Here is a 27,523-nt window from a genome sequence, read left to right on the forward strand (position 1 = left end):
GTGTTTTACAGTTAGGCTAAGTATTGTTGTGTTTGTACGCTAAAGTGAATGGGATTTTAAAGAACCCACATATAATGAAATTAACGGATCTTATTGGTAACGTTACTCACAGAGGCAGAGGGTCGGTGCTATAGGAAGGAGCAGACTTTCTGCGGTCTGAACGGATTGTTGCTGGACGACATGCCGGTGAGCAGAGGGTCCTGCTGGGCGTTCTGTAGGCAAAACTGCTGCAGGTCCGCTGCGGCCTGGGACACCTGTGGGAAACAACCGAGTCTTAGAAAGTTAGCGGCTGTTATGTAACCAGCAGTTCTGTATGAGAAGCGGAACCGTTGAGTGACTGAAGCTAGCAACAAATGAAACAACACATCCTAAAAAGTAGCGTTACCTTAACCCTGTTTATGCCAGCTTCAAGGCGTAACTGTTGTACGATTTTCTTCATCGCTACGATGCTGGATGATCCCGACATTGTTGAGGTTTTGAGGCACTGTAGTCTTAATAACGACGAATGTAAAACTTCTACCAAAAACAATCGCTAGGTTTCTTCCTCATCACCGAGTTTCCGGTTTTTTAAAAGAGGGTCCGCCGCTGCCGCCTTCATGGGATGTTCTCAAACTCAAAATTATAATTTTGACTTCCCCCTAACGTTATGACAACACGTACATGTTAATTAAAGCAGCCACTTTCAGTTAAAAATTAACTCAATTACGTATGCTCTAAATTCAGAGCAATGAAAGGGAAATGTGTAGATTTCACGGTTTTTGTGCTTTGGTTAATTTATTTGCCAAAAGTTATCTTATAGTGTACTTTTTGTTTTGTTATGATTGTCGACGTAATTCATGTTGTCTGGTCGCTCTAAACCTCACGTCAAAAACAGGCTAGGCTTTGGGGGGAAAAACAAAACAATTTCTCGTTAAACTTAATATTTACGACAACTTCCAGTGTACGCGAAAGCAGCATCAATAGAAATTGTGGCGATAAAGTATTATCACACTCAGACAGATATTCAAGAAGACCTCGAGAAATCTCTCGACATGAAACCCTGAATGTTCTAAAATGATTTTGTATGTAGAAGTTATGTAAGTAGTCAGGTATAAAACAACAACGTAAAACAGGATCACGTGTATGGAAAACTATAAAGGCTTAACATAGGCTAATTCCCTAAATTATAATTATAATTTAACGCAATAGTGTGATATAAAATGCAATCACTTCCCTACCAACATTTAACCTTCGAAAAAAAACTGTACAGGCTACCTGCATAACCGATGAAACCTGTAGGACAGTGTATGGTGACCACAGATTGGATTAGCTGATTTTTTTTTTCTGCAGCAGTTGTCATCACCAGCACCAGAGCAACCACCGCTGGCACTCTCATAAAAGAAGCTCCACTGGGCTACTGTGTTGGATTGCACCAGATTGTTATGAGCAGTCCACGCCGTCGCAGCAAAAAAAGCAATTAAAGGCTCCCTGCGATAAAGCTAACGGGAATCTAACGGTTTCTCTGCTTCTCCTTGTTGAGCTGGACTGATAATGGAGCTGTCTTGTGAGTCAGTGAGATATCCTGAGGACAGAAGACCGGCCAGTTGCAAGGTACGTTGAGGGAATTAATGCATATTGCAAAAAGTCTTCGTGTAGGCTACAGTAACTCGCTTATGATGCCAATATGCACACTAATACTCAATGATGTCCGTTTTTATGTTTTTAGTTCGTGGAGCTCCATGTGCTGTATGTGCCAGATGACCAGTGGAATGTGAAGCTTAATAAAGTCCCTGCTGAAGCCATAGAGAACTTCATATCTGCCGGCTTTATCAGGTGAAACTGCTGGACATTTTTAATTTGATTCAAAACACTAAAAGCTTATATATATATATGTATATATATGTGTGTGTATATATATATGTATATATATATATATATATATGTGTGTATATATATATATACATACATATATATATATATATATATATATATATATGTATATACACACTGTAAAAAGTTGTTTAAAAGACATGTAGATTTCCGCATTGTTACATTGATTAGGAAATGTCATTAGGTAATTCATCAGCAATTAGTGATCACATGTACAGTCTTTAAATCTGCAAAATAACCACAGCTGTCAGACAAACACGCTGAAGTAAAAGGTACAATGTTTATCTCTAAGATTTTGTAGAGTGAAAAGATAAAGTCTCACAATATCCAGATGCTCAGCTCAAAGTGTCAGTAAAGTTTTCAAAGCACAGCGCAGAGAGTAATCACTGTGACTTTCCCAATGTGTCCTTATTGCTTTTGAAGCTTGATATGTTTATGGTATTCAAAATGTATACTTTGGGATTTTTCTCTAAATTCCAGCAAATATGAAATTTTCCCCCAGATTTTTTTCTCTCACAGCATTTAGACTGTAACAGGTAACTATAATCTACTGAAACCAGATTACAAATGGTTTTATCTGGGTTTCTCCTGAGCGGCCGGTCACATTGCAAAAGGACTGCGAAAACAGATCTGTAATCTCTTTTTCATTACTGTGATGTCAGGGTTTATCCTGACATCACCTTGAAAACTCTGAGAAGCGAGCTGGGAGCTCTTCTTGGTGCTGAGAGGAGCATCGACAAATTCTCCTTCCTGAAATGTGTGGGGCGCAGTTTGGCACTGGTGAGTACAGCTGGCCGTTTACTGTGGTTTTCTGTAGCTGGTTTTGTTTCACCGGGCAGACAGTACTGAGAAACAATGCGGACATTGTGATTATGAAGTTCACGTGTGTGTGTGTGTGTGTGTGTGTTATTACTGCCATGCCTCTTACTACAAACAAATTCTGTCCTATCACAGGTCAAGAGCACACAGGAGAGGGATCTGAAAGTGAAAACCTTCGCTCCACCGTATGTATGTAGAATCCATATTGGCATTTAACAGTTTTCTTTTCTTTGGAATAGTTTCATACATCACTGACATTTTAAAAAGTCCATGGAAATATTACATTTTTTTTTTTAAATTTTAGTGAGATATTGCCTTTTTTTTGGTCTTATATAGAATAGTATTTCAGAATAACCAAAATGTCTATAAAACCTAATACACTCTTATGCTCCCAGTCACCGCAGGTGGATTACAAATGTATGTTGTTGCCATGTTTATTCTTTAGAAAACTAGGAAGTCATCTCTACTTGTGTGACTATAGGCTTTACATTTTGGTTGTCATGCCATCTACACTGCTATTTTTCCCCTTAATTTGGATGTGCATTCAAGTGATTTTTCTGTTGTTTGATCTGGTATAATTTGTTTGTTAGCCTTGTAGCTCTGCATTATCTGGTGATCTACAGATGTCAATAATACTTACTCTGCTCCATTATTTACCAATTAAGCCCCGTGAATGTGTTGTTGTCACCTGTTGGCAGGCCCCACAGCCAGAGCTTTACCTGCTGCCCACTGTGGAGAACGACAGCAGTGTTTGCTCCCAGTCTTTCAGCCCAGACACCAGCAGCAGCTCTCCAGACCACCATACCTATTACCAACCTCCCAAGACGTGCAGCCTGCCAGCAGGAACAAAGGAGCCTGTTAAATTCCCCCTTATCCCCAAGTGTTCCCATCAGCCACCTCCCACCCCCAGCCTTGAAGATGAGGAGCAGAGCTATAGTTCTTCGGAGGCAGAAGCAGAAAATGAAGAGGGGAATATCTCTTCCAACAAGTTAGAGTGGGCAGAGCAGGAATGTTGCCCAAGGAAGCCTCAGACTCAAAGGGCCCCACAGCCAGTTTCACAGAACAAAGGTAAAAGTACAGTTACAATGTATTAACTTGTGCTCTGCAACAAAGAATGCACTGTCCTCGCTAGTTGTAAAAATTTGCAGCCTGACACTGCAGTGCAGTTATCCCATGTGATGAAAGTGCATGTTTCTGTTGTGTGCTGCTGGTATTCACCATGTTTTAGAACAGATCTTGTCACTCATCTTGTGACTCATATCACTGTAGTAAATGTAAGAAGAAAATGGCAATTCAGTCTTGTATATCATGCTACAAAATATCCTCATCTTCTCCGAAAAAGTCCATTTCAGGCAAACGGACAGGAACACGGCCACAAAATGATGCATAACAAATTTGTATTTGTTTTAATGTGGAAATGACATTAGCATTTTATAATATGGGTAACCTGGCACTTTTTGCAATGGTGGAAATGGTTTGTACATCGGCCACAAAGCATCTTAGCAATGACATTTTGAGCTATTTTTCAAACTAATTCACAAATGACTGTACTCAAGCTCTTATGTTGTTGTATCTACAGCTTTACAAGGGTGCGAAGCTGATTCAGCTCAGGTGAAGGAGTCGCCAGAAAACGAAGAAACATGCAGAAAGAAGAAACAGTACCACAGACAGAACAGAGCGGCCAGAGATTTAGGAGTCTCCAAGTCTCTGGAGGACAGAGATTCAGGCTTCTCCCTCACAGACGGGTACTGTGCAGCATTACCAAGTGCCACACTTGTTTTCTGCAGTGAAGTCTTATACAACTACTGTTGGTTGCTCTAACAGTGTGTTTGTTTGCAGGCTCGGGAAACCAAAAGATGTACATGCACTGAAGTCCATCAGGAATAAACCAACAAGTGGAGTAATGTATAGCATTACATATTTGACAACTTTAAAACATGTCTCAGTATGTCTTCTTCAGTCTTTCCTCATGAGTATAAACCTATGGGAAAGGTTGCTCTTCAAGGATTTTTATAGGGCTTTGAAAACAAGCCAGAGTTTGTTTGTTTTTAGTAATTAATAATTAGTTTTGTAATTAGTCTAAAATCCACTGCCAGCAGGTGGGTCTAGTGGAGTGTGTGAGGTCTTTGATGTGAACAAAGAACAGGAATATAGTCCATTCAGATGAGGAGGACTCATGTTGTATTTCTTCCTTATTTTTAGGTGACAGAGAGACCAGCTGTGTTGTCTCGGTCTCTGCTTACCTCCCCTCCTTCAGGACTAGACTTGGCCGTGGTCACTCAAAAAACGACTGCCTCTTCTGTCTTTCACACAAACAGTAAGCTATCATTTTTGCCAGATACCAAGGATTAATGATCATTATTTTTCTAACACAAATGACATGTTTCTGATTCTGTTAGGAGAGGAACTGATTGAGGAAATCAAGCTGGTGAGGGACGAGAGAAAGCAGCTGGAGTGGACAAGGCAAGAGTTGCTAAGAAAGGGGAAAGATTTGTTGGCTCAAAATCGACACCGCAGGAACCAAGGTGAGCAACACAATACTCTTATGGTTATTCGTGTAGTCTGATCCTGGCATTAGTAGTAAAAAACCTTACGAGTAAAAAAGCATCAGGAGTCATTACAAGTTCTTAAGTTTGCCAGCAGTCTGTCAACCCAAGAACATAACATACTTGTTCCTTCTGTACTTCAACAAACCTGTTACAGATTACTGTTGTAAAGCAAAAATGTATCTACATTTAAGGATAAATATTGTAGTACAAAAGCTTTGCTTGATAGCTAATATTGCGTTGCAGAAGAGCGTTTCCCCTGTTGTTTTAAATGCAGTTGTCAATAACATAAAAATAGTGAACATTTTGTATTCATATACAAAGGACACATTTTGCAACTACATTTTGCTGCTTCTTTCTTCAACGTAAAGCACGTGACAGTTGGAAGAAGAAATATTTTGAAACCAAGAAGGCCACAGCACCACTGGAGGAAAATCTGAGAAACTTACGACAGGAGTTGGAGACATTTTACAACAAACTGTTGCACCAGCTCCAGGCCAGAGACAACAGAGGGAAGCCAAGACGACAGGGCAGATCTTCCATAAAGGTAAAATGGAATTTATCTTGATTTTATGTGCTGTATTGTCTGTTAAAAGGTATAAAAGTATGTATTTGGATGAATAATTTCTCAGAGATAAGATTCCATAACCTTATTCTTTAGTAGAGTCTAAATATTGCATAACATTGGATACACAGTGATATTTTGAATTGCCAATATACCTTTTTCACAGCATAGATTTCAACTTGTAGCATAGAAAGCACAGGTATAATTAACAATGCATAATTGCAAAGCCCTGAAAGTGGAACACCTGTGGCTTTCCTGCTATGACACGCCAAAATGTCTGCTATAGGAAATGTCTATTAAAGGGCTTGTTGGCTCAAAATGTCACCAGTGCAGTGATTGCAACACACATTTAGAAGCTCGACAACCTCCCCCTCCCAATAATAGTCATGTACATGACTGATTGAAAAATCATGACTTTCAGAATGAGCTCATCATTCAGATCATGACAGAGAGCCATGAGATTGACAACCTGAAGAGGAAGGTAGAGGATGCCAAGATGAAGCTGGTAACAGAGATAAAGGTAACTGCAACAAAGGAAGTTAATAACTAATTGGTCAAGAGCCATATTTGAAAAAAAGTAGCACACACATCCTACAAATACTGTACGTGTTCTAAAATGCACTGAAAAGTGATATGATTCCATAAAATGTTCTACATACATAACTTAAAGGACACTTTATTATAAGTAGTACTGCAGAGCAAAATCTGCATATTTTAACATTAAATATGTAATTATTTGAACTAATAAAAGAATGCTACATTTAAAATTTTTACTTTTAATGTTAAATGAGTGCCTTTGTTCAGGCTTGATGGCCTAATAGCCAGTGGTGGAAGAAGTATTCAGATCCAAGTACTAATACCAAACTACTTTACTACGGATAAAAGTCCTGCATTCAAAACAAAAAAGTATTAGTAAAATCTACTTAATGTCTCAAAAGTAAAAGTATTCATTGTGCAGTAAAATGTCCCGTCAGTGTTAAACTATATGATTCTGTTGTGCTATTTTTACTTCCTTTACTGTATATACTTTTAGGTTGTTTAATCTACAGCAATGCAACATTCTATAAGACCATCATAGGTTTGCTGCGTCGCTGTCCTGTGAGAACCACGTATCATGAGCTCAGAAAAACAGCCCTGTGTTCAGCTTTGTGATGAGGCATTTTCTAGCTGATCAAAGAGGGTTTATTTATCTTATGAAGAAGGACAATTTAAAGGAACACTTCGTCCTTCAATTTATTGCAAACATTTAAAATCAGCAAATGTGGAGATACGTGGTTTTCACTAGACAGGAAAGGGGATGAAAAACTGTAATCTGAGAAGTAACTAAAGCTTTCAGACAAATGTAGTAAGGTACAAAGCACAATATTTAAAATGCCTTTAAAATGTAGAATTAAAAAAGCTTCTTACAATGGAAAGTGAAGTAAACCTCAAATTTGTACTTAAGTACACTACTTGAGTAAATGTATTTGAATACATTCCAACACTGCCTAATAGCTTGTTTACCATCTGGTGTATTATATTAACAAACCATGTTATTCTTTCATGCTGCGTAGTTGAGAAAACAGGCTGCCACAGAGCTGAGGGCCCTGAAGGCTGAGCTGGCCCAGAAGAAGAGCCAGTCCTCTCATCCTGGTCCCACATCCTCTCTGTGTTTTGGAAATACCACACGGGACAGACTGCAAGTTCAAAGCACCGCCATCTAATTCAGTACATACAGAACTGAACAAAACCTTTGCTGGGACAGCAGTTGATATTGATTTGTTTGATTTTATGCATCTGTACTTTCTACAAGTCTTACTATTTAGTACCTGCATTTTGTATTTTTGTGCTGTTGCTTTTCCCTCATTTTATTATAACTTCATATTTGATGTGATCTGATATGGTTGCAATGTTGATGACTGTTGACCTTTTGAATATCTCAGGTGGTTTAAGTTAGTTAGGAAGAATGCAAAACATATGGTTATGCATAACTTCAATAATTTACAGATTTATCAGAAAATGATTTTATTTATGAAAAGCATAAAAGATCTCAGTAAGTTTAAAATGGGTCAATCACACGTTTTACATTAAAGATGTCTTGTTTGTCTTTTTCAGTTTGCACAGAGGAATGTCTGAGACGTAACTACATTCAACGACAACAGCAATAAAAACCACAATAAACTCTGAAGTGCAAGTATGCATCCCTAAACAGAGGGAAGCCACACCCCATTACTGCTACAAAGGGATATATTGACTTAGCAACCAACAGGAGGGGTGATGTAAATTTCTGCAGCAGTGTCAAGTGTATCCCAGCTAGCATCCTAAGAGTGCATTCCACATCATTGCGGACTGCTGCCTGGCGACCGCTTCATCTCTGTAGTCCAAGATGTTGCCATTCCACATGCCAATGCCCCTCAAACCTTTAGATTTCACCGACTCTGCCTTGGGACAAATACTCTGTGGGTCATCATACCAAACCTGATGAATCTGTCCTTTCTGGTCCTGAGGAAAAAAAAGGAATCCTGAAGTTAAATTTAATACCTTTTTAGACCATACATTTTAAAGACCTCATTGCAACTTCAAGTTCAACAAAGCACAGAGAATGAATAAAGCAATGAAAGGTTTTCTTATAAAGAGTAATATACATAAAAGCTACAAACACAATATTGACAGATGTGTGGTGTGCCTTTTATGCGTGTTTTTGGATTTATGTGTAGAGTTCAGAGAATATAAGGTATGCTTTCAGAAGTGTGTAAACAATTGAGAAAAACTGTAAAAGTCAAAGTATAGCATGTTGTAAAAAAAGTCATACTATATTATGACATAAAAAGTCATGAAAAGGTTATAGTACAATAGGTCATAAAAAAGTCATAGTATACAGTAGTAGGTCATGAAAAAGTCACAACAGTATGTCATAAAAAGTCATAGTACAGTATGTCATGAAAAGTTATGAAAAAAGTCAAAATATAGTATGTCATAAAAAGTCATAGTATACAGTAGTATGTCATGAAAAAGTCAATAGTATGTCATTAAAAACTCAGTATATTATGTCATAAAAGTCAAAGTATAGTATATCATAAAACACTATGAAAAAATCATAGTACAGTATGTCATGAAAAGTTACTCAAAAGTCATAGTACAGTATGTCATGAAATGTTATGAAAAAAGTCAAAGTATGGTATGTCATGAAAAGTCATAAAAAAGTCATAGTATAGTATGTCAAAAAAAGAAAAGAAAAAAGTCATAAGTCATATGATGTCGACGAATTTGAAAAAAAGTCATACTATAGTATGTCGAAAATTTTCAACAAAAGTCATAGTATAATATGTCTAAAGTTTAGAAAAAATAGTATGTTGAAAAAAAGTCATAATATAGTATGACAAAAAAGTCATAGTACGTCGAAAATTTTGAAAATAATTCATAGTATAGTATGTCGAAAAAAAGTCATGTCATTTGATATGTCGACGAATTTTGAAAAAAAGTCATAGTATAGAATGTTGAAAAAAAGTCATAGTACAGTATGTCGAAAAAAGTCATAAGTCATATGATATGTTGACGAATTTGAAAAAAAGTCATAGTATAGTATGTCGAAAATTTTTAACAAAAGTCATAGTATAGTATGTTAAAAAAGACAAGAAAAAAGTCATAGTATAGTATTGCAAAAAAGACAAGAAAAAAGTCATAGTATAGTATGTCGAAAAAAGTCATAAGTCATATGATATGTCGACGAATTTGAAAAAAAGTCATAGTATAGTATGTCGAAAAAAGTCATAGGATAGTATGTTGAAAATTTTGAAAAAAAAGACATTTCGAAAATTTTGAACAAAAGTCATAGTATAGTATGTCGACAATTTCGAAAAAATGTCATAGTATAGTATGTCAAAAATTTTGAAAAAAAGTCATAGTATAGTATGTTTTTGAGAAAAAAGTCATAGTATAGTATGTCGAAAAAAGTCAGTATAGTACATCGAAAATTTTGAAAATAATTCATAGTATAGTATGTCGAAAAAAAGTCATAGTATAGTATGTCGAAATTTTTTTTAAAAAGGTCATAGTATAGTATGTCGAAAAAAGACAGTATAGTATGTCGAAAATTTTGAACAAAAGTCATAGTACAGTATATAGAAAAAATGTCATAGTATAGTATGTCGAAAATTTTGAAAAAAGTCATAGTATAGTATTTCGAAAAAAAAAAGTCATAGTATAGTATGTCGAAAGTTTTGAATAAAAATGTCAGATTTCGAAAATTTTGAACAAAAGTCATAGTATAGTATTTCGAAAAAAAAAGTCATAGTATAGTATGTCGAAAAAAAAGTCAAAGGATAGTATGTCGAAAATTTTGAAAAAAAAGTCATAGTATAGTATGTCGAAAAAAAAGTCAAAGGATAGTATGTCAAAAATTTTGAAAAAAAAGTCATAGTATAGTATGTCGAAAAAAGTCATAGTATAGTAGGTCGAAAAAAGTCATAGTATAGTATGTCGAAAGTTTTGAAAAAAAAGTCAGATTTCGAAAATTTTGAAAAAAAGTCATAGTATAGTATGTAGGAAAAAAGTCATGATATAGTATGTCAAAAATTTTGAAAACAATAGTCATAGTATAGCATGTTGAAAAAAAGTCATAGTATAGTATGTCGAAAAAAGTCATAAGTCATATGATATGTCGACGAATTTGAAAAAAAGTCATAGCATAGTATGTCGAAAAATTTTAACAAAAGTCATAGTATAGCATGTCGAAAAAAGTCATAAGTCATATATGTCGACGAATTTGAAAAAAAGTCATAGTGTAGTATGTCGAAAAAAGCATAGTATAGTATGTTGAAAATTTTGAAAAGAAAGTCATAGTATAGTATGTCGAAAAAAAGTCATAGGATAGTATGTCGAAAATTTTGAAAAAAAAGTCATAGTATAGTATGTCGAAAAAAAGTCATAGTATAGTATGTCTAAAGTTTTGAAAAAAAAGTTGACATAGTATAGTATGTCAAAAATTTGGAAAAAAAAAAGTCATAGTATAGTATGTCAAAAAAAAGTCATAATATAGTATGACGAAAAAAAGTCATAAGTCATATGATGTCGACGAATTTGAAAAAAGTCATACTATAGTATGTCGAAAATTTTCAACAAAAGTCATAGTATAATATGTCAAAAAAGTCATAGTATAGTATGTCTAAAGTTTAGAAAAAATAGTATGTCGAAAAAAAGTCATAGTATAGTATGACGAAAAAAGTCATAGTACGTCGAAAATTTTGAAAATAATTCATAGTATAGTATGTCGAAAAAAAGTCATAGTATAGTATGTCGAAAAAAGTCAGTATAGCATGTCGAAAGTTTTGAAAAAAACAGTCATATTTCGAAAATTTTGAAAAAAAGTCCATCCATCCATCTTCATCCGCTTATCCGGGGTCGGGTCGCGGGGGTAGCAGCTCCAGCAGGGGACCCCAAACTTCCCTTTCCCGGGCCACATTAACCAGCTCCGACTGGGGGATCCCGAGGCGTTCCCAGGCCAGGTTAGAGATATAATCCCTCCACCTAGTCCTGGGTCTCCCCCGAGGCCTCCTCCCAGCTGGACGTGCCTGGAACACCTCCCTAGGGAGGCGCCCAGAGGGCATCCTTACCAGATGCCCGAACCACCTCAACTGGCTCCTTTCGACGCAAAGGAGCAGCGGCTCTACTCCGAGCTCCTCACGGATAACTGAGCTTCTCACCCTATCTCTAAGGGAGACGCCAGCTACCCTCCTGAGGAAACCCATTTCGGCCGCTTGTACCCTGGATCTTGTTCTTTCGGTCATGACCCAGCCTTCATGACCATAGGTGAGGGTAGGAACAAAAACTGACCGATAGATTGAGAGCTTTGCCTTCTGGCTCAGCTCTCTTTTTCGCCACAACGGTGCGATAAATTGAATGTAATACCGCACCTGCTGTGCCGATTCTCCGACCAATCTCCCGCTCCATTGTCCCCTCACTCGCGAACAAGACCCCAAGGTACTTGAACTCCTTCACTTGGGGTAAGGACTCATTCCCCTACCTGGAGAAGGCACTCCATCGGTTTCCTGCTGAGAACCATGGCCTCCGATGAGGTGCTGATCCTCATCCCAGCCGCTTCACACTCGGCTGCGAACCCGATCCAGTGAGTGCTGAAGGTCACAGGCCGATGATGCCATCAGGACCACATCATCTGCAAAAAGCAGCGATGAGATCCCCAGCCCACCGAACTGCAACCCCTCTCCACCCCGACTACGCCTCGATATCCTGTCCATAAATACTACAAACAGGATTGGTGACAAAGCGCAGCCCTGGCGGAGGCCAACTCTCACCTGAAACGAGTCCGACTGACTGCCGAGAACCCGGACACAGCTCTCGCTTTGGTCGTACAGAGATTGGATGGCCCTGAGAAGGGACCCCCTCACCCTCGTACTCCCGCAGCACCTCCCACAGTATCTCCCGGGGCACCCGGTCATACGCCTTCTCCAGATCCACAAAACACATGTAGACTGGTTGAGCATACTCCCAGGCTCCCTCCAGGATCCTTGCAAGAGTAAAGATCTGGTCCGTTGTTCCACGACCAGGACGGAATCCGCATTGTTCCTCTTCAACCTGAGATTCGACTATCGACCGAACCCTCCTTTCCAGCACCTTGGAGTAGACTTTACCGGGAGGCTGAGAAGTGTGATACCCCTGTAATTGGCACACACCCTCTGGTCCCCCCTTTTTAAAAAGGGGAACCACCACCCCGGTCTGCCACTCCTTAGGCACCGTCCCCAGACTTCCACGCAATGTTGAAGAGGCGTGTCAACCAAGACAACCCCTCCACACCCAGAGCTTTAAGCATTTCTGGACGGATCTCATCAATTCCTGGGGCTTTGCCACTGTGGAGTTGTTTAACTACCTCAGCAACCTCCACCAGGGAAATTGATGCCAATCCCCCCTCATCCTCCAGCTCTGCCTCTACCATAGACGGCGTATTAGTCGGATTTAGGAGTTCCTCAAAGTGCTCCTTCCACCGCCTCTATTACCTCCTCAGTTGAGGTCAACAGCGTCCCCATCCTTACTGTACACAGCTTGGATGGTTCCCCGCTTCCCCCCTCCTGAGGTGGCGAACGGTTTTCCAGAAGCACCTTGGTGCCGACCGAAAGTCCTTCTCCATGTCTTCTCCGAACTTCTCCCACACACGCTGCTTTGCCTCTTTCACAGCAGAGGCTGCAGCCCTTCGGGCCCTTCGGTACCTTGCAACTGCCTCCGGAGTCGTCTGGGATAACATATCCCGGAAAGACTCCTTCTTCAGTCGGACGGCTTCCCTGACCACCGGTGTCCACCACGGTGTTCGTGGGTTACCGCCCCTTGAGGCACCTAAGACCCTAAGACCACAGCTCCTCACCGCAGCTTCAGCAATGGAAACTTTGAACATTGTCCACTCGGGTTCAATGCCCCCAGCCTCCACAGGGAAAAAAAAGTCATATTATAGTATGTCAAAAATTTTAAAAAGTCATAATATAGTATTAAGAAAAAAAGTCATAGTATAGTATGTCGAAAAAACTCAGTATAGTATGTTGAATGTTTTGAAAAAAAAGACATTTAGAAAATTTTCAATAAAAGTCATAGTATAGTATGTAGAAAAATGTCATACGTCATATGATATGTCGACGAATTTGAAAAAAAGTCATAGTATAGTATGTCGAAAATTTAGAAAAAAAAGTCATAGCATAGTATGTAGAAAAAAAGTCATGATATATGTCAAAATTTTGAAAAAAAGTCATAGTATAGCATGTCGAAAAAAGTCAGTATAGTATGTCGAAAGTTTTGAAAAAAAAGTCATATTTCGAATATTTTGAACAAAAGTCATAGTATAGTATGTCGAAAAAAAGTCATAATATATTATGTCAAAAATTGTGAAAAAAAGTCATAGTATAGTATGTTGAAAATATGGAAAAAAAAGTCATAGTATAGCAGGTTGAAAAAAAGTCATAGTATAGTATGTCAAAAAAAGTCATAAGTCATATGATATGTCGAAAAATTTGAAAAAAAGTCATACTATAGTATGTCGAAAATTTTTAACAAAAGTCATAGTATAGTATGTCGAAAAATTTTTAACAAAAGTCATAGTATAGTATGTCGAAAATTTTTAACAAAAGTCATAGTATAGTATGTCGAAAAAAGTCATAGTATAGATTGTCTAAAGTTTTGAAAAAAAAGTCATAGTATAATATGTTGAAAATTGTGAAAAAAAGTCATAGTATAGTATGTCGAAAACTTTGAAAAAAAAGTCATAGTATAGTATGCCATAAAAAGTCATAGTATAGTATGTCGAAAAAAGTCATAAGTCATATGATACGTCGAAAATTTTTAACAAAAGTCATAGTATAATATGTCAAAAAAAGTCATAGTATAGTATGTCAAAAAAATTTTTGAAAAAAAAAGTCATAGTATAGTATGTTGAAAAAAAGTCAGTATAGTATGTCAAAAAAAAGTCATAATATAGTATGTCAAAAATTTGGGAAAAAAAAGTCATGGTATAGTATCTCCAAAAAAAGTCATAATATAGTATGACGAAAATAGTCATAGTATAGTATGTTGGAAAAAAGTCATAGTATAGTATGTCGAAAAAAAGTCATAGTATAGTATGTCAAAAATTGTGAAAAAAAGTCATAGTATAGTAGGTCAAAAAAAGCATAGTATAGTATATCGAAAATTTTTAACAAAAGTCATAGTATAATATGTCGAAAAAAGCATAGTATAGTATGTCGAAAATTTTGAAAAGAAAGTCATAGTATAGCATGTCGAAAAAAGTCATAGTATGTCAAAAATTTTGTAAAATAAAAGTCATAGTATAGCATGTTGAAGAAAAGTCATAGTATAGTATTTCGGAAAAAAAAGTCATAGTGTAGTATGTCGAAAAAAAGTCATAGGATAGTATGTCGAAAATTTTGAAAAAATAGTCATAGTATAGTATGTCGAAAAAATGTCATAGTATATATGTCGAAACAAAGTCATAGTATGTCGAAAAAAAGTCATAGTATAGTATGTCGAAAAAAAGTCACAATATAGTATGTCGAAAAGACAGTATAGTATGTCAACAATTTTGAAAAAAAGTCATAGTATAGTGTGTCGAAAGAAGTCATAGTATAGTGTGTCGAAAAAAAGTCATAGTATAGAATGTCGAAACTAATCATAAAAAAGTCTTACTATAGTATGTCGACAAATTTGAAAAAATGTCAAAGTCATAGTATAGCATGTCGAAAAAAGTCATAGTATGTCAAAAATTTTGTAAAATAAAAGTCATAGTATAGCATGTTGAAAAAAAGTCATAGTATAGTATTTCGGAAAAAAAAGTCATAGTGTAGTATGTCGAAAAAAAGTCATAGCATAGTATGTCGAAAATTTTTAACAAAAGTCACAGTATAGTATGACTTTTTTTGTGTCGAAAAAAAGTCATAATATAGTATGTCAAAAATTTTGAAAACAAAAGTCATAGTATAGCATGTTGAAAAAAAGTCATAGTATAGTATTTCGAAAAAAAGTCATAGTGTAGTATGTCGAAAAAAAGTCATAATATAGTATGTCAAAAATTGTGAAAAAAAGTCATAGTTTAGTAGGTCGAAAAAAGCATAGTATTGTATGTCGAAAATTTTGAAAAAATAGTCATAGTATAGTATGTCGAAAAAAAGTCATAGTATATATGTCGAAACAAAGTCATAGTATAGTATGTCGAAAAAAAGTCACAATATAGTATGTCGAAAAGACAGTATAGTATGTCAACAATTTTGAAAAAAAGTCATAGTATAGTGTGTCGAAAGAAGTCATAGTATAGTGTGTCGAAAAAAAGTCATAGTATAGAATGTCGAAACTAATCATAAAAAAGTCTTACTATAGTATGTCGACAAATTTGAAAAAATGTCAAAGTCATAGTATAGCATGTCGAAAAAAGTCATAGTATGTCAAAGATTTTGTAAAATAAAAGTCATAGTATAGCATGTTGAAAAAAAGTCATAGTATAGTATTTCGGAAAAAAAAAGTCATAGTGTAGTATGTCGAAAAAAAGTCATAGGATAGTATGTCGAAAATTTTGAAAAAATAGTCATAGTATAGTACGTCGAAAAAAAGTCATAGTATAGTTTTTCGAAAGTCATAGTATAGTATTTCGAAAAAAAGTCAGTATAGTATGTCGAAAATTTAAAAAAAGTCATAATATGGTATGACGAAAAAAGTAATAGTATAGTACGTCGAAAATTTTGAACATAATTCATAGTATAGTATGTCGAAAAAAAGTCATAGTATAGTATGTCGAAAAAAAGTCATAATATAGTATATCAAAAATTTTGAAAACAAAAGTCATAGTACAGCATGTTGAAAAAAAGTCACAGTATAGTATTTCGAAAAAAAGCCATAGTATAGTATGTCAAAAATTTTGAAAAGAAAGTCATAGTATAGTATGTCGAAAAAAAAGTCATAATATAGTATGTCAGAAATTGTGAAAAAAGTCATAGTATAGTATGTCGAAAATTTTGAAAAAAAAGTCATAGTATAGTATGTCGAAGAAAGTCATAGTATAATATGTCAAAAAAGAGAAGAAAAAAGTCATAGTATAGTATGCCATGAAAAAGTCATAGTATATTATGTCGAAAAAATTTAGTATAGTATGTCAAAAATTGTGAAAAAAAGTCATAGTATAGTATGTCTAAAGTTTTGAAAAAAAAGTCGTATAGTATTTTGAAAAAAAGTCATAGTAGAGTATGTCGAAAATTTAAAAAAGTCATAATATAGTATGTCGAAAAAAGTTAGTATACTATGTCGAAAGTTTAGAAAAAAAGTCATAATATAGTATGTCAAATATTTTGAAAAGAATTCATAGTATAGCATGTCGAAAATTTAAAAAAAGTCATAATATAGTATGACGAAAAAAGTCATAGTATAGTATGTCGAAAATTTTGAAAAAAAAAGTCATAGTATAGTATGTCGAAAAAAAAGTCATAGTATAGTATGTCTGAAAAAAAAGTCATAGTATAGTATGTCGAAAAAAGTCAGAGTATAGTATGTCGAAAAAAGTCAGAGTATAGTATGTCGAAAAAAGTCATAAGTCATTTGATATGTCGACGAATTTTGAAAAAAAGTCATAGGATAGTATGTCGAAAATTTTGAAAAAAAAGTTATAGTCCAGTATGTCGAAAAATAGTCATGGTATAGTATGTCGAGAATTTAAAAAAGCCATAATGTAGAATGACGAAAAAAAGTCATAGTGTAGTATGTCGAGAAAAGTCAGTATAGTATGTCGACAAATTTGAAAAAATGTCATAGAACAGTATGTCGAAAATTTTGAAAAACAGTCATCGTATTAGTATAGTATGTGAAAAAAGCAGCACAGTGGTCCAATGGTTAGCACTATTGCCTCACAGCAAGAAGGTACAGGGTTTGAATCCACAAAGTATAGTGTGTCATAAAAAAGTCATAGAATGTCAAAAACTTTGAAAAAAAAAAAAGTCATAGTATTTCGAAAAAAGTCATAGTATAGTAAGTCGAAAAAAAGTCAGTATAGTATGTTGAAAAAAAGTCACAATATAGTATGTCGAAAAGACAGTATAGTATGTCAACAATTTTGAAAAAAAGTCATAGTATAGTGTGTCGAAAGAAGTCATAGTATAGTGTGTCGAAAAAAAGTCATAGTATAGAAAGTCGAAACTAATCATAAAAAAGTCTTACTATAGTATGTCGACAAATTTGAAAAAATGTCATAGTCATAGTATAGTATTTCGAAAAAAAAAAGTCATAGTATAGTACGTCTAAAGTTTTGAAAAAAAGGTCGTTGTATAGTATGTTGAAAATTTTTAACAAAAGTCACAGTATAGTATGTCGAAAAAAGTCATAGTATAGTATGTCTAAAGTTTTGAAAAAAAAGTCGTTGTATAGTATGTTGAAAAAAAGTCATAGTATAGTATGTCAAAAATTTTGAAAAAAAAAGTCATGGTATAGTATTTCAAAAAAAAGTCATAGTATACTATGTCGAAAATTTAAAAAAAAAGTCATAATATAGTATGACGAAAAAAGTCATAGTATAGTACGTCGAGAATTTTGAAAATAATTCATAGTATAGTATGTTGAAAAAAGTCATAGTATAGTATGTCGAAAAAAGTCATAGTATAGTATGTCTAAAGTTTTGAAAAAAAAGTCGTTGTATAGTATGTTGAAAAAAAGTCAGTATACTACGTCGAAAATTTTTAACAAAAGTCATTGTATAGTATGTTGAAAAAAAGTCATAGTATAGTATTTCGAAAAAAAAAGTCATAGTGTAGTATGTCGAAAAAAGCATAGTATAGTATGTCGAAAAGTTTGAAAAAGAAAGTCATAGTATAGTATGTTGAAAAAAAAGTCATAGTCATAATACAGTATGTCGAAAAAAGATCATAATATAGTATGTCAAAAATTTTGAAAAAAAAAGTCATAGTATAGTATGTTGAAAAAAAGTCATAGTATAGTATGTCGAAAAAAAGTCGTAGTATAGTATGTCGAAAAAACATACTATATGTCGAAAATTTTGAAAAAAAGTCATAGTATAGAATGTCGAAACTAATCGTAAAAAAGTCATAGTATAGTATGTCGACAAATTTGAAAAAATGTCATAGTATAGAATGTCGAAACTAATCATAAAAAAAGTCATAGTATAGTATGTCGACAAATTTGAAAAGATGTTATAGTATAGTATGTTTAAAAAAAAGCAGCACTTTGGCCTAATGGTTAGCCTTGTTACCTCACAACAAGAAGGTACAGGGTTTGAATCCACAAAGTATAGTGTGTCAACAAAAACATCATAGTATGTCAAGAATCTTGAAAAAAAAAAAAAAGTCAGTGTTTTGAAAAGAAAGTCATAGTATAGTATGTGAAAAAAGTCGTATAGTTGTCAAAAATTTAAAAAAAAAGTCATAATATAGTATGACGAAAAAAGTCATAGTATAGTACGTCGAGAATTTTGAAAATAATTCATAGTATAGTATGTCGAAAAAAGTCAATATAGTATGTCAAAAATTTTGAAAAAAAAGTAATTTCGAAAATTTTGAACAAAAGTCATAGTATGTCGAAAAAAAGGCATAGTATATTATGTCAAAAATAAAGTTCATACTATAAGAAAGCAGCACGGTGGCCCAATGGTTAGCACTGTTGCCTCACATCAATAAGGTACAGGGTTCGAATCCACAAAGCATAGTGTGTTACAAAAAAGTCATAGTATCATATGTCAAAAGAAGTCATAGTATAGTGTGTCGAAAAGAAGTCGTAGTATAGAACGTTGCAACTAGTCATAGTATGCCAAAAATTTTGGAGAAAAAAAAGTCATAGTATAGTTATGTCGAAAAAAGTCATAGTATAGGATGTCAAAAAGTCATAAAAAAGTCATATGATACGATATATGTCGAAAGTTTTGAAAAAAAGTCATAGTATGTCATAAAAAAGTCAAAGTATAGTATGTCACAAAGAAGTCAAAGTATAGTATGTCACAAAGAAGTCATTAAAAAGTCATAGTATAGTATGTCGAAAATGTTGATAAAAAGTCATAGTATAGTATGTCAAAAAGTCATAGTATAGTATGTCAAAAGGGTCATAGTATAGTATGTTATAAAAAAGTCATAATATAGTATGTCACAAAATGTTATGAGAAAATCATATTATGTAGTGTGTCAAAAAAGTTATGAAAAAAAAGTCATAGTATAGGCTAGCATGTCATAAAAAAGTCATAGCATAGTAACTCACAAAAGACTGAAAAAAAAGTCATGGTATGTCACAAAAAAGTTATGAAAAAAGTCATAGTATAGTATGTCATGAAACAAGTCATAGTATAGTATGTCATCAAACAGTCACAGTATAGTATATCAAAAAAGTCATAGTATAGTATTTCAAAAAAAGTCATAGTATAGTATGTCATAAACCATCATCATGTTAAAGACTTAAATCATTTTTAAGGGCCTTAATAGTCTAAATTGTCTGTGCTAAATTGATTGATCAACTTTTAATACTCATTAATAGATAAACAACAAAATGGGAACTGATGACACAGTTCACATCTCGGTGTAATGTGAGAAGACTTCAAAAGCCAACAAGAAGGCATTCAGCAGGAATGTTTTATGGCTGTGTCGAAGGGGTGATTTGTTTTGTTTGGGAACTGACACTGTGGTAGCTTGGGTGGATGCCGGGACTCTGGATAAACTTTGCCTGAAATGCCTGCCTGATTTGTCAAGTCTTAATTTATCAGGACTAGAAGAGGTGAAGTCAGTCAAGCTCAAACTTGGCAAGAGACAAATAATCCATGAAATAGGCGCCCACTTTGCTAACCAATAAAACATCTAACCCAAACACAGTTAGCAAATTAAAGCAAAATCAAGACTTAAACAATATAATAAAAATAACCTACCTTGTAATTGAAGTAAGGAGCTTGCTGCTTGTCGTCCCAGAGCCTGCCGGACAATGAGCTGTTGACCTGCTTCATGATCCACTTGTATGTTTTCTGTGTTCCAGCTGCATCACTGCAGGGGGCTCCACGGAAAGGAACTTCGATTATAAAACATACTCCCTCCTGTAATGGGAAAATATCTTAAGGGATATCTGTGTTTACATTTCAGACTTAACAACTTACGATATACTGCCACAATTGTAATGTGTAAATAAATTATAGCAGTAGCATGTTTGCCTTCAACATTTCCTGGGATGTTAAAAAAACAACCTTAAGAAAGATCATGAATCACGGGGAAAAGCTTTTGTATATCATACTGTATTTCATACACAAAGGCAATTTAAAGTGCTTTACATTATGCATTAAACCATAAGGCTGGTGTTATTTTTTTTTCGTTATTGACAATAAATCCCATAAAAGTACCAACACACTGCCTTAGTCTGTCTCTCAATACTTTCTGACTTCCCTACCCTGTCTCTAACTCTCAGCCATTTGTTTTATCTTTGTTATTATTTATATTTGCTTTTAACCCCCACTAACTAAAGGCATTGACTGGGAACTGTACATTACAAAAACAGTGGTAAATAATGCATCATCTGGGACTATTTTGTTATTGCTCCAGCGGGTTGTTACAGCAGCAGTATGGTAAATGTGGGATTGACTCAAAATAAACTATTCATGGTAATGAAAGAACATGTCACCCAGTGCAACATTGATGTTTTCTTTTTATGAGATTTGTTGACAATAAGAACAAGACAAGACTCTACAGCTGCGTATGCTAGGGGAACTGTGGGGCTGCACAGACATGCTGTGAACTAAATGCTAACTACACCAATGATGATAACATGCTCACAATGACAATGCCAACATGAGGCTGAACGGAATGTCATTAGTAGTATTGGACAGATGGAATTTTTGACCAGAAGGTGGTGCTAGATAAAAAGTTAAAAGGATCACCATACTTGTTAATATCATGAAACATGAAAGTTTGTGCCAAATCTCACTGCATTCCATCTAATAGTTAAGATATTTCATGTAAAACCACAAGTGTCAACCTGCTTGTGGCGCTAAAGGAAAAGTCAGGGGATCACCAATGTCAGTGTGATTCATTCTCTAAGGACCATGGCTAAAAAATATAGATTACCAGGCTTAAAAAACAAAAACAACCAACATTTGGACTGTATATCTTTTAAATCAATATATCTTACCTGGGAAAAGTTGAGGCATGGGTAGTCATAGCCGTACCATGGCACTCCCATCACTAGCTTCTTTGGATCGATCTTCAGACTCAAAAACTGGGCATAACCTTAAGAGAAAGGTAACAGGCATTTCATATAGTGGTGATGAGTAGTTCTGCATTGACGAGCTGATTTATTCTCATTCATTACTAAACAACTGAGCAACAAACCATTCAGTGTTTGAGAGAGTGGGGCATTTGCCATTGCAATACAGTCCCCCATGATCTGGCTCTGTTCATCATAGGACATCACAAACAGCAGGTCGCAGGATTCAGCGATGGTAGCGTAATCATAGCAGCGCTTGTCAATACAATTTGGTGACCAGGCAACGTCAAATGAGACCTTGAGATCGGGATAAGATAAATATAACACTGAGACCAGGCAGGTTAGGGAAGGCTAATAGGACTTCATTCATTTATTTTCTTGAGAACCTTGTCAAAACATTGTGTTTACCTGGGAACCTGGGATCTCCCTGTGGAAGGTCTCAGTGGTCTCTTTGACCAGGTCTGTCAAAGCATAATACTCTGGCGAGCCTTCGTCTACTGCTTGTTCGATGTCTATGTTGATCCCATCCATAAATTGACTCTTGGCCAAGTTGACCTTCTCTGTTATCCACGCCGTCCTGTTATGTTGCTGCACAACGTAAGAGAGGTGAACGTCACCTTTTCCCACCAACAAGCAAAAAAGGGAGATGGACATAATTTAGAGGACAATGGGTCAATAAACTGTTGACAGCATGAGCAAAAAGTAGCACCAAAATTGATCAAATATGGCAGCAAATGGTTTTAAAAAATAAGCTTTCCATGCTAATAACATGTACTGTTGGCAGTGCGTTTTTTTTAAATTAACACACACACACAACTAGTCTATATGCAAACGGAAATGATGTACGTGTTTATTTGCATATAGAGCGGGGAAGTGAGATCCGACCACAAGTGGTCTACAGACAGGTGGGAACACATGTACCTAGAGCTGTCCACTTGTGATCCAATCACTCAGATCCATTTTTAAAACCATTTCATTTTCATTTCATTTATTATACAGTAAAATTTAAAAGCAACAATTAAGTTACAATAAACGGGCCTGACTCAGTTTAAAAACTGGTTTACAGCAGGTTCCTGTTCTGCAGCAACATAGAACAATGAACACAATTTCGACACATTTATACAGGACATTATTATTGACTAGACAGATACAAACAAATAAAAACAAGACGAAAAACAATACATGAACAATCAGTGTGTGCAAGTATGACTAACAAGAAAACCAGGTCAGAATGGGGCCTACAAATCATTTCATTCCATAGTGAAGAAAGTTATCCTACCTTTAAGTACAACTCGTGCTCCTTTTGAGTGAGCGTAACACATGAGCTCAGCATCATATTTTCCAAACGTTGCCACTGTCGTCACCATGCTCCAGTTGTAAGACTTCCATGTCTTTCCACCCACATCAAACACAAACACCTAAAAGCACAGAGACCACACAGACATATGACTGTAAGGGTAACTGCTCCTATTCATACTCTGTTAATGTCCCACAATTGTTTTTCATCAATTTGTTAATTTATTAATAAATCCCCCAAAAAGGAAATATGTAAGAGACAGTTTTTTTCAGTCAACTTTCTCTTTATCCTACTACAATAACTTACATCCTGAAAAGTGTTAGAAACAAAGCAGGACTGAAGAGAGTGACTGCAGTTAGCCATTTTTTTCATGATCAGCTCATTTATTGATTTTTTTTAATGAGTCAAAGATGTAAAATGTCCATGACAAGTTACCAGAGGCTACCCAAACTGATTTCTTAATGCTATAGTCTTACAAGGCCTGACAGTATTACATGTGAAATGCAAGGGATGCTTGGTACTTGACAGTGGGTGTTGCGGCTGTCGTCGGCATCCTCATGTGTGTGTTAAATGTGTGTGTTTATTTGAGTGATTTGTGAGATGCAAAGCAGGCTGTGCCATCCCGTGCTGCAGATTGGATGGTCAAAGGAAGTCCCGCCCAGTTCCTGGAGGAGGAGGCTGATTGGTGCGGCATGCCACCACTGACCAGCCAATTGAGGAAGGCTGCCTCCAAGTTAAAAAGCCTGATTGATTGCAGCTGAAGGGCAGCTGCCAGACCAGATTCATTTGTGAAAATGTTTGTGAGAGTGAGGAAGTGGGCCAAGGCTTGAGTTTTAAAAACTGATTCCATCTTTGCATTTAACAGGTTGATTGTTTAGTCACATTAGGTTCAGGGGTGCTGTGAGTATTGTGTTTTGTTTTGTAAAGTACTTTAGTTAGAGAGGATTTTTGTTTAACCTTGTTGTCTTATAAGTGTAGAAATAGTCTTCCTTTTGAGGACCTCTTTTTGTTATATTCTGTTGTTTATTTCCACAGCACCCACCGGCCCGTTTTTCCTTTTTGTAAGCTCCTTTGTTAAATTTGCCTTATTCAAAATAAATTTCCTTTCAAATACCAATTACACCTGGTTTTATGTCCTGATACCCCTAGCTACAGGACGTAACAGTGGGCTAAAATAATTAGTTGATGGTTGAAAATGGCTTTGATTAATTCTCTGGTGACTGACCAGTCATCTTTTTTACTGATGGCATATGAAATCTGAATATGAAACAGAAATAGACTGATTTTACATCTAGCCTAATCACATCCCTTTCACCAGAGTTAGGTCAGTATTGTTCTAATCAATTCATCATTGACACCCTGTGCCATTATTCTTGGGTTACTACAGACACGAATGCTGACGAAAAGCTGATGTTTCACTTTACTTATGTGAAAAATAATGTTACAAAACAAACAATACCACATACTTCCTGAAAAAGGATTTTGTTGCTTCAAAGCTCCATGTAAGAGTGCCAGTAAGCCATACCAGTGAGTGACAGTGTGTTTGTCAAATCAAATTGTCTCCTGTGAGAAGGGTCTATTACAAGTATTTGTCAAGTATAAAATATTAAAGATGAATGATTGTACAGCTAAAAAAGAGGTCTTTAAATTACCACTATGATATGTGAGAATTAAGGCAACATGAGTCTCAAGTCCAAGAGGCCAAATGTGCCCAAAAAAGGGAACCTTGTCAAATATCACATGATCATAAAACAAACACAGACAAGGCTGCATGGATAAAAAGAGGAACAGCAGACCCAATTTGAAAGTTACAGTAGAAACGTTGAGCAAATTTCACTTATTGCCATGCAGCCCATACATAGATATATCCCAGCTAACAATTTATGGTTAACGTTTTTGGTTGCGGAACGTTCCCTGAAGTTATGGTTTCTTAACGTTTAGGGGAACGTTAGTTTTTGGTTACATCGAACGTTCATAGTGCTAATGTATCTCCTTTTTCCTTTAACTTTTAAAGTCCTTTGTAATGAAATGGGTGTGGATGTTTTATTTAGTCGGTTCCTACAACAAAAACTAGAGCTAACATTTTTAATTTTTCAATTAGTTTATGTACTCATAGGCTGCGATGAATTCAAGGTCTTGGTGATTTTGTAGGTGAAGATGCCCGTTTAATGCATTGCTCACTATCCAAAGCATAACATGTTATAGACTTCCATTATAAGATCCAATTTTATAAGTCATGGACAATATGTAAAAGGTTTGTGATATAATTTTAAAATATCACCCTACAGAAACTCCATTTACAGCTAAATGTTTTATTTATATTTCCTCTTTCAGTCTGCTCTGTAACTATTATAGGAGGTATGGATGTTAGAAATTGGTGGAAGTTTGCAAGTTTGAATTATCCTGTAAAAAACTTATTTAAATAGTCATATGATACATCAAAGTAAAATACTTTAATACTACGTGTTCAGTGGAGTTTTAACGTGAATAGATCCCACATTTCCAGTTCTATTCTTGAAATTCACCTGTCAAGTAAGTATTAGGCTACTTTGCAATAATGTAATGTTTTCCGTTAACAATGATAATCCCTAACTTGCTTACTTATATCAGTAATATGCTGCAGGTGGAGGTTCAACAACACGTTGGGTGACTTATGTCGCTTTGTCGTCTTTTTAACAAGCTGACGTTTTTAACTAACGTTACCTCAAAGTCTCTCTCCTCGCGGATCTGTTGACATAGCTCCGGTCTCTCACACGGACACACTGTAGCCCGGCACACCAGGATCGATGACAAAAACAGATGAAACCAGAACATTTCTGAAGCAGGAGGAAGTTTAAACGCAATGAAGTCGGACCAGTCAGACTTTGAGCTGTAAACAAATCACGTTAGTCTAATTACTTCTGTATGGAGGCCCACAAGGTACTAACTTCATCCAGGTAGCGTACATCGCGAAGTTGTTAATAGTACCCCAACCAAAACGTTGTTTAAAAAAATGCATTTCAATTCTCATTTAAAATTAATATAAACTTGTGTAGAGAATTAGAATGCCAGGGACATGGAGTAAATATTGACAGGTTTCAGTGTAGGTTGTCATGTCAGAAGAATGTGAATTGGCAAGTCGTCACTATTTTTTTAACCAAATGATGACTTTTAAATTTGGTCAATATATTGGCCAATGTAATAAATAACCATAGGTAGCTTAGCATTATAAAGGTTTGTTACCTTGTAAATACATTAAGAAAATCCAATATGCTTTTTAGAAAGACATTACCACACACTACAGTCTGTCATATTCAGTGCTACAGCAGTAGTTGAGATGCCTTGTTCAATGATGCATGAACAGGAATAAGCAAAGAGAGTATTTACTTTACATTTAATCCCAAGCTGTGTGGACACGTTACTGACTGTCAATCTGATTACACATACAACACTGTGCTACAAAACCATACCACTACATATTGAATATCATTCTCCTTTGCACTAATTTAAGCAAAGCTTCAGAATAGTTTTTGTTCACCAATCCAGACCATGTGGTAGCCTTCATGGATCAGTAATGTCACCAATGTGGCCAATATGCTTTAAGACACATTTTTTAAATATATTGTACTGAACTTAAGGGGAAAGCCCTAATATTACTCTAGAAAACTGGTGAGTACATTTGTGGTAAAAAAAAAAAAGTAATTGATGATAAATACACTCCTCAACCTTGACTCTCCAGCTGAACCAGAATGCTGCAGCGTGTGTACTGACAAGAACTAAGAAAAGAGATTATATTTCTCCTGTATCAGCTTCTCTGCATTGGCTTCCTGTAAAATCCAGGATTACATTTAAAATCCTTCTCCTGACCTACAAAACTCTTAATGGTCAGGCACCAGCATATCTTAAAGAGCTCATGGTACCTTATTGTCCCACTAGAGCACTGCGCTCCCAGAATGCAGAGTTACTTGTGTTACTTGGTCTCTAAAGCCACGTCCACACGTACCAAAACGATCTTTTTTCCCCGTCTTCCCTGGCATCGTTTCAAGAACAGATCCATTTGTAAATGACTCAACACGCTACTTCATATTCCAGGCCTATAGGTGGCGCTGTTTCTGCTACAGAAATTCACCAAAAACGGAGAAGAGGCGGAACATGTGCATAAAGCTTGCACGCTGTATACAAACAGACAGTAGAAGAAGAAACCAAACACAAGAAGAAGATGACGAAAATGGCTAGTGCAAGGAAACCAGAATCATTTGTGTGGACTGATAGTGAATTGTTGTTGTTATGAGATGTTGTCGCAGGATAAGAGGTCGAAGGCTAGAGGTCGAGGGGTGTGGCAATGACATTGATATGCATGCGGCTGCGCCGTCCAAACGAGGCCGCAAGGGTGGTGTTTTCAAATTTTTTCACCCTGGGACCAGGTTTCAAAAAAGTGCGTCTTCAGGCGGTGCGTTTACAGGATTTGTTTGGACGATCGGCCAAAACGATGCAAAACGTGCGTTTATACCAAAAAGTGTTTCTGTGTGGATGGCCCCTAAAAGTAAAATGGGAGCCAGAGCCTTTACCTATCAGGCTCCTCTCTTGTGGAACCAGCTCCCAGTCTGGGTTCAGGAGGCAGACACCACGTCTCAACATTTAAGAGTAAACTTAAAACTCTCCTCTTTGATAAAGTTTATGGTTAAGGAGTGAGGAGTTGCAGCGTTCGCCTAGACCAGCAGGGGAGGGTGTATAGCTTCAGACACAGCACCCCTTCTCTTC

At 35.8% G+C, this 27,523-nt stretch overlaps 3 protein-coding genes across 3 annotated transcripts in view; 1 reads left to right on the forward strand and 2 right to left on the reverse strand.

Annotated features, from left to right (window-relative positions):
• The window catches only part of LOC144523360 (guanine nucleotide-binding protein G(I)/G(S)/G(O) subunit gamma-5), a 1,921-nt gene extending 1,336 nt beyond the window's left edge, over positions 1-585 (reverse strand). The window contains exons 1-2 of the mRNA XM_078258873.1: positions 386-585; positions 111-254 (exon numbers count right to left, since the gene is read on the reverse strand). Coding sequence (XP_078114999.1) covers positions 129-254; positions 386-466 — 207 coding nt within the window. The 5' untranslated portion in view covers positions 467-585 and the 3' untranslated portion in view covers positions 111-128. The remainder of the gene's footprint in view (positions 1-110; positions 255-385) is intronic.
• Positions 586-1,319: 734 nt separating this feature from the next.
• On the forward strand, positions 1,320-7,752 carry spata1 (spermatogenesis associated 1). The gene is made up of 12 exons (XM_078258869.1): positions 1,320-1,590; positions 1,706-1,812; positions 2,532-2,649; positions 2,824-2,877; positions 3,387-3,756; positions 4,268-4,433; positions 4,528-4,588; positions 4,891-5,005; positions 5,088-5,213; positions 5,606-5,781; positions 6,221-6,319; positions 7,353-7,752. The coding sequence occupies exons 1-12, from the start codon at positions 1,531-1,533 to the stop codon at positions 7,500-7,502; spliced, it is 1,602 nt and encodes a 533-aa protein (XP_078114995.1). The 5' UTR covers positions 1,320-1,530; the 3' UTR covers positions 7,503-7,752.
• A 61-nt stretch (positions 7,753-7,813) lies between these two features.
• Positions 7,814-25,672, reverse strand: ctbs (chitobiase, di-N-acetyl-). Its single transcript, XM_078258870.1, has 7 exons — positions 25,487-25,672; positions 22,766-22,904; positions 21,895-22,103; positions 21,612-21,783; positions 21,412-21,509; positions 20,165-20,326; positions 7,814-8,280 (listed from the first exon to the last, which is right to left on the reverse strand). The coding sequence occupies exons 1-7, from the start codon at positions 25,595-25,597 to the stop codon at positions 8,092-8,094; spliced, it is 1,080 nt and encodes a 359-aa protein (XP_078114996.1). The 5' UTR covers positions 25,598-25,672; the 3' UTR covers positions 7,814-8,091.
• Positions 25,673-27,523: the final 1,851 nt, after the last annotated feature.

The sequence above is a fragment of the Sander vitreus genome, chromosome 9, assembly GCF_031162955.1.
Source record: "Sander vitreus isolate 19-12246 chromosome 9, sanVit1, whole genome shotgun sequence".
Lineage (NCBI taxonomy): Eukaryota > Metazoa > Chordata > Actinopteri > Perciformes > Percidae > Sander > Sander vitreus.